The following is a 7,773-nucleotide window of genomic DNA, read 5'->3' on the forward strand; positions in this document are numbered from 1 at the left end:
GTGAACAAGACCCCAAGATACTTGAACTCCTCCACTTGAGGCAGGAGTTCAAGATCATTGAACTCCTCCACTTGAGGCAGGAACTCTCCACCAACCTGAAGGGAACAAGCCACCCTTTTCCGACTGAGAACCATGGCCTCGGATTTGGAGGTGCTGATTCTCATCCCAGCCGCTTCACACTCGGCTGCAAACCATCCCAGTGCACGCTGGAGGTCCTGGTTTGATGGAGCCAACAGGACAACATCTGCAAAAAGCAGAGACGAGATCCTGTGGTCCCCAAACCGGACTCCCTCCGGCCGCGCCTAGAAATTCTGTCCATAAAAATAATGAACAGAACCGGTGACAAAGGGCAGCCCTGCCGGAGTCCAACATGCACTGGAAACAAGTCTGACTTACTGTTAGCAATGCGAACCAAGCTCCTGCTCTGGTTGTACAGGGACCAGACATCCCTCAGTAGTGCCACAAGGGACACGGTTGAAGGCTTTCTCCAAATCCATGTAACACATGTGGACTGGTTGGGCAAACTCCCATGAGCCCTCCACCACCCTGAAGAGGGTATAGAGTTGGTCCAGTACGAAAACCGCATTGTTCCTCCTGGTTCCGAGGTTCGACTATCGGTTGAATTCTTCTCTCCAGTACCCTGGCATTGACTTTTATATGAAATGTGCTATATAAATAAACTTGCCTTGCCTTATTGACTTGCTTATAACAGGAAAATATAATCAATATAATACAATCTGATTGTAGTCATTGCAGTACTTGCAGTGCATTAAACATTATTAGAACATGGCCAGATGACAAATAGTCCATTCAGATCTGCAGAAAAAGTAGCTCAGCCATTTGTAGCTGAGTCACTGGCAGCTACAGTCTAGTGGGGCTTACTTTTGTAATGCAATGACTGTCACCATGTAGTTTTACAAATAGTGAATAGTCTGGTAAAAACTATGGCCTCTGTGAGAACAGATAATTTCATAGATATATGCATGAATGTATTTGTTTCTAAATATATACATAGAGATAAATAAATGATGTGCTACTGTAGCTTTTAATAAATAACTTGCAGTGAGAGGGGTGCCCTTTTTCTTAACTTGATCACCTCCCCCCCCCAAAATATCTGTCCATGGCCCCGTTGCTGTGTTTCTGTACTCACAGTAAATTGTGCATGATTTTTGTCAGCGTTAATTCCCCCAAACAAACAGCTCTACATTTTTATAGATGTTGTCATGGTCAGAGACCAGGTGGGAGAGCCGTGTTAACAGCGTAGAAGCAATTAGATACCAGACCTCGCAGGTAAGAGAAACACTACTCGAGGTAAAAGAAAAATCAACCGATCCTGCCTTAAAAATTTAGGCTCAGTCTTTAGCAGAGGAAATTGGATCCTTTCGTTTTTGTATCTGCTCAGTTGTGTGGTATGACATACTCAGCAATATTGAAAATGTCAGTAAGCTGCAACTGGACATGGCAGTGGACCTGCTTGGCAAAACAAAAACTTTCCTGACCCAGTATTGAGGTAATGGCTTTGCTTCAGCTCAAGCTTTAGCAAGAGAGATGTGTGAAGACGAATGTTGCGGCTGTTCTCAAGGAGAAAAGGCTGAGATCAACACGTAAACAGTTCTCATATGAATGTCCAGATGAGTCAGAATCAGTGACGCACTGAAAAGGATGGAGACTGAATTTTTTAATGTAGTGGTGGATGTGGCCATTGTCTCACTGGAAGTTCAAGACCATGGGAGAGATGAAGGAGAAGTTTGGTGTACTTGTCAACTTCTCTAAGATGACAAATGAAGAACTAGTACAGCGGTGTGAAACACTTAGCACCACATTAAGTCACAGTGAACAGTCAGACATAGATGGAAAACAACTTGTCCTGGAAATGAGAAGTTTCCCAACAACCAACATCACCACCATGGAGATTTTTCAATATCTGAATGAAAAACAACTGCAAGAAATCTTTCCAAACATGTGGGTGGCACTTAGGGCACCAACAGAGCCTGGGCCAGCCCTGGTGGGTGGGGCATGACTCGTCGGGGCCATCAATCAAAGTTGTAAATTAAAACTTCACACCTAACTGACAGGTAGCTTTCTTCCCTCAACTATGTCCAAAATATGTATCTACATCCTTACAGAATATGCAAGCTGTGTGGCAGTGTAGTTATAATGTGCACACCACTGGTACATTTTTAAAAACATATTTAAACTTTAATTTTGTACAACTTGCTTTTGTAAACAGCTTTAAAATTGTGGTTATATCAGTAAAACAAAAAAACAGAATGTCAGAACACAGAGCCTATAGCTATGTTGCTGTGTTCACATATACAGTACCAGAGAGATAAAAAGCAGTTATCATTATCTGGCCTCTTGTCAATCTGTAGTTCGGAAGGTGTTTGGTGTTGAGCACAGCATTTTCTTCCTCTGCTCTCACTGGAACAGAGTCTGCCCTATGCCTAAGCAAAACAAATGCCTGCTTAGGGCCTCCATGGCCACCAGTGGGTACCCAGGAGTGTTTGAAATGTCCCTCAAGCAGAGCCAGAGGGCCTTTACGCTCACAACACAAGTTGCATAGGGCTCTGCACATTACGCAAGGCCCTGTCTCCCATTCATGTCAGAGTAGGTGTTATTGTTAACAACTCTGTGGGAACAACAGAGGTATTCATCAGGTAAAATTATGTTTTGTCCTCTCCAAGTTTGAAGTCCACAAATATCAAATGCCGAGTCGACCTTGGAGTGCACTGTCTGCTGGTCTGTCTTGCTACCTTTAGCTGGGCAGTGCATCTTTTGGTATGTGTCTTGCATACCAGCTGCTTCCAGGGCTGTGTTCTGTGACTTTGTTCCTGAGAAAAGTGACAGCCAAATACAGCTATTTATTAGGTTTAATAAACAGGCAATGTTGTTTATAAACTGCAGCTCAGAAAAGATAATCACGTTGCTCGTTAACATGCTTTCATATGTGTCAGTACAAAATGAAACTCCTGCAGCACCCTCTGTGGGGACCAGTCCAGACAATTTATGTGCACAATGGCACCCCTCATGCAGCCACGATCTTAAAACAAGACAATGATGAGATGACATAGCTCTTGCCTCCAGTACTACTGTGAGGAACCTTGGAGTCATTTTTGGCCAGGATATGTCCTTTAAATTACACATAAACCAATTCTCTAGAACTGCCTTCTTTCCCCGGCGCAATATTGCGAAAATCAGGAGCATCCTGTCTCAAAGTGATGCTGAAAAACTGGTCCATGCATTTGTTACTTCCAGGCTGGACTACTGTAACTCTTTACTATCAGGATGTCCCAATAATTCCCTAAAAAGCCTCCAGTTAATCCAAAATGCTGCAACCAGAGTACTGACAGGAACTAGCAAGAGAGATCATATCTCTCCCATATTAGCTTCTCTCCACTGGCTCCCTGTAAAATTCAGAATAGAATTTAAAATCCTTCTCCTAACATACAAAACCCTTAATGACAAGGCTCCATCATATCTTAAAGACCTTGTAGAGCTTTATCATCCTAACAGAGCACTTCGCTCTCAGAGTGCAGGTTTACTTGTGGTTCCATAGAGTCCACAGAAGTAGAATGGGAGGCAGAGCCTTTAGCTATCAAGCTCCTCTCCTATGGAACCAACTCCCAGTCTCAGTTCGGGAGGCGGACACCCTCTCTACCTTTAAGATTAGACTTAAGACGTTCCTTTTTGATAAAGCTTATAGTTAGGGCTGGATCAGGTGACCCTGAGCCTTCCCTTAGTTATGCTGCTATAGGCCTAGGCTGCTGGGGGGGGGCCCATGATGCTCTGAATTTCTCTACTCTCCTCTCCTCTCTCTCCATGCATCTATATACCACCATTATGTGTCACTAACTGTGTGTCTCCTCTCTCCCGTAGTGTGTCCTCTCTCTCTCCCTGTACCTTTCTGCAGGTAGCCCTGGCTCTAAGTTTCTGATGAGCAGTCACGGGCCACATCAACCTGCCCAGTGTTTGATTGTTTGTTGTTGTGTTTGTTGTGTCTTGTTGCTCTTCTTTCCTTTTCTCTCCCCTCTATCCATTCACCCCAACCGGTCAAGGCAGAAGGCCGCCCACCAAGAGCCCGGGTCTGTCAGAGGTTTCTTCCTTGTTGTAACCAAGTGCTGCTTAAGGTGGGTTTGTTGGGTGTTTCTCTATAATAATAATTGTAAGGTCTAGACCTTACTATGTAAAGTGTCCTGTGATGACTTTTGTTGTGATTTGGTGCTATGCAAATAAAATTTGAATTTAAATTTGAATTTGAAATGAGCTTGACTATACCAAAAGGGTTAATCCCACAGTGTGTTCGTCAGAGCGCTCCACTTCCTGGAATGAGGCCCAGCCTGGTAACCCCCCCTCTTCTCTCAGACACAACAGCTCCACTCTGTCCATATGTTTCCTGGTTCCCTCCCCCTCAGAACTTCAGTTTGAAGACTAAACAAGACAGTGAAACTCAAACAGTCATTGCTGCTGAGAGGTGAAATGGCGCAGAAAGGGGTTCAACTGGACGAGGAAGCCTTCTCTTGTTCCATCTGTGTGGATATACTGAAGGATCCGGTGACTATTCCCTGTGGACACAGCTTTTGTATGAACTGTATTAAAAGACACTGGGATGAGGAAGACCAGAGACACATGCACAGCTGCCCTCAGTGCAGAAAGAAGTTCAGACCGAGGCCTCACCTGGTGAAAAACATGATGTTAGCAGTTGTAGTGGAGGAGCTGAAGAAGACTGGACTCCAAGCTGCTGCTGCTGCTGCTGATCACTGCTATGCTGGAGATGAAGATGTGGCCTGTGATGTCTGCACTGGGAGGAAACTGAAAGCCCTCAAGTCCTGTCTGGTGTGTCTGGCCTCTTACTGTGTGAAACACCTGCAGCCTCACTATGAATCAGCTCCATTACAGAAACACAAGCTGGTGGAGCCCTCCAAGAAGGTCCAGGACAGCATCTGCTCTCGTCATGATGAGGTGATGAAGATGTTCTGCCGCTCTGATCAGCAGTGTATCTGTTATTTCTGCACTATGGATGAACATAAAGGCCACAACACAGTCTCAGCTACAGCAGAAAGGAATGAGAAGCAGAGGGAGCTCGAGGGGAGTCGACAACAAATCCAGCAGAGAATCCAGGACGTAGAGAAAGATGTGAAGGTGCTTCAACAGGAGGTGGAAGCCATCAGCTGCTCTGCTAATAAAGCAGTGGAGCACAGTGAGAAGATCTTCACTGTCCTGGAGAAAAGACGCTCTGATGTGAAGCAGCAGATCAGATCCCAGCAGGAAACTGAAGTGAGTCGAGTCAAAGAGCTTCAGCAGAAGCTGGAGCAGGAGATCACTGAGCTGAAGAGGAAAGACGCTGGTCTGGAGCAGCTCTCACACACAGAGGATCCCACCCAGTTTCTACTCAACTACCCCTCAGTGTCAGCACTCAGTCAGTCTACACACTCATCCAGCATCGACATCCGTCCTCTGAGCTACTTTGAGGATGTGACAGCAGCTGTGTCAGAAGTCCGAGAGAAACTACAGGACGTTCTGAGGGAGACATGGGCAAACGTCTCACTGACACTGACTGAAGTGGACGTTTTATTGTCACCAGTAGGGCATAAGACCAAAGCTGGATTCTTAAGATATTCACATGAAATCACACTGGATCCAAACACAGCACACACATATATGTTGTTATCTGAGGGAAACAGAAAATCAACATTAATGAGTCGACGACAGTCTTATTCTAGTCACCCAGACAGATTCACTGGATGCTTGCAGGTCCTGAGTAGAGAGCGTCTGACTGGACGTTGTTATTGGGAGGTGGAGTGGACAGGGAAAAGAGTTAGTGTAGCAGTCGCTTACAAGGATATCAGGAGAACAGGATGGTTTAATGAATGTTTATTTGGATACAATGACAAATCTTGGGCATTAAATTGTGACCAAAACAGTTATAATTTTTGCTACAACAACAACCCAACTCCCATCTCAGGTCCTCGGTCCTCCAGACTTGGAGTGTACCTGGATCACAGAGCAGGTATTCTGTCCTTCTACAGTGTCTCTGAACCCATGACTCTCCTCCACAGAGTCCAGACCACGTTCACTCAGCCTCTCTATGCTGGACTTCGGTTTTATGGTTATGGAAAAACAGCTGAGTTCAGTAAACTCAGACAGAAGTGACTTCAGATGCAGTTTGTTAAAACCTTTATTTTAAAGCTGAAACTTCTTAGTTTTCCATGTTTGTTGCTTGGAGCGTAAACAGACATTTGCCTAAATGAAAATGTAAACTTCTCTGTGCTCTAAATGTTGGAGGAATATTTGCATTGATGTGTTTGTGTGTTGTATCTCCTCCAGAGAAATCACCAGACTTTCCTTTATCACTAAGATTTAGTTCTCACCACTTTGTTCATGTGTAAAGAAATCTATAATGACACTGACATGTGTTTGTGTGGCAGACCAGATGTTGTTGTTGTTCACATCTATGGACCAATGAGGTGTGTGGTATACAGGGGTTTGACCTGTTATAACCTGTGATCTTCGTGATCCTGATCAATGAGGAAATCAGTGGTTATTGACTTTTACACAGCTGAAATTTGGGTTGAAATGTAAATCAACTGATTGTGTGGATAAAGAAACCTGGAAACTCTTCTCTCCCACCTTTTCTGTGTGACATGAACACAGAATCAATTAACTTGCCTTGACAGACTGTGCTCGCGTCATTACAGTGCGCATATACATAAACAAGCTTGATTGTGTGACATTTCAAGAGCTCTTGGGGGCCTCTGGTGGCCACGGGGGCCCTAAGCAGACACTTTATTAGTACCAGCTCTGCTTCTAATGAAACCAATTTAGCACTGCTACCACGCTTTTCACACAAGATAAACACTGTAGTGAAGCAGAAGCTAAAACCAGTGAGGAACAAACCAGTCACTGTTGGTAATTATGAATCTGAAATAAGTACGGTGTCACTGGGCCACTCCTATTCAAAATGTACATGCTTCCACTTTTGCAAATTTTCCAGGAATGTAGAGTCACTTATTATAGCTACGTGGAGGACACCCAGATATATTTAATTCTTTCACAGCTGAAAGTAGAGTAGCAGTTTCCTGCTCTGTTCCACCTCTCCTGCCCCAGCTTTTCCATGGTTCCCAATCAGTTTTCATTGTCTCAACCTGTTGCTAAATATCCTCTGGTTTTCAGCCATATATACCAACTTCTTTCCCTCAGTCACTTGCTGGTCCTTTATGCAGTTCATGATATCTTACTGGTTTTCTTTGTTGCACTTGCTTCATCCTGACAGCCGAAGACCTAAGGAGTTCATCCTTAAGGTTTCCCTACCTGGTTTGCACCTGACGACGCCAATCAGGTGTTTCTGTGTCTGCCACTCACCTGTCTTCCACGGTCCTGCCTGCTCTGCTCCTGACGGAGCCATTACGCAATGTGGGCCCCTCTTAGTCCTATGTAAACCAGTCACCTCCAGTCCTGTGGCCAATTCACCTGTTCTCCTCACTACTCCTGAACCACCAACTCCTTGACAACATGCAATGTCATGACTCCAGTCTAGCAACCTCCACCTACCTGTAGCTTCTCACCATCGTCTGGGAATCTTCTGAACCAGCATCGACCCTGCTCATCTCCTCGGCAACCTGTGACACAGACTCAGCCTACACCTGTGTCATTCCACCACCGCCTGGGACCTAACTGGCTCTACAGCCAGTCAGTTTTACTCCTCTGCCTCCCTTGACGACGACTCCGCCAGCTCCAGTTCTACAGCCCCACTCACCTGGGGCCTCCCTTGTAGCA

General features: G+C 45.0%; 1 protein-coding gene across 1 annotated transcript; it reads left to right on the forward strand.

Moving 5' to 3' along the window:
• The first annotated feature begins 4,461 nt into the window (after nucleotides 1-4,461).
• On the forward strand, nucleotides 4,462-6,165 carry LOC109971075 (tripartite motif-containing protein 16). The gene has a single exon (XM_020619103.1). The coding sequence runs from the start codon at nucleotides 4,477-4,479 to the stop codon at nucleotides 6,148-6,150; it is 1,674 nt and encodes a 557-aa protein (XP_020474759.1). The 5' UTR covers nucleotides 4,462-4,476; the 3' UTR covers nucleotides 6,151-6,165.
• Nucleotides 6,166-7,773: the final 1,608 nt, after the last annotated feature.

The sequence above is a fragment of the Monopterus albus genome, unplaced genomic scaffold (genome assembly GCF_001952655.1).
Source record: "Monopterus albus unplaced genomic scaffold, M_albus_1.0 scaffold214.1, whole genome shotgun sequence".
Taxonomy (NCBI): Eukaryota; Metazoa; Chordata; class Actinopteri; order Synbranchiformes; family Synbranchidae; genus Monopterus; species Monopterus albus.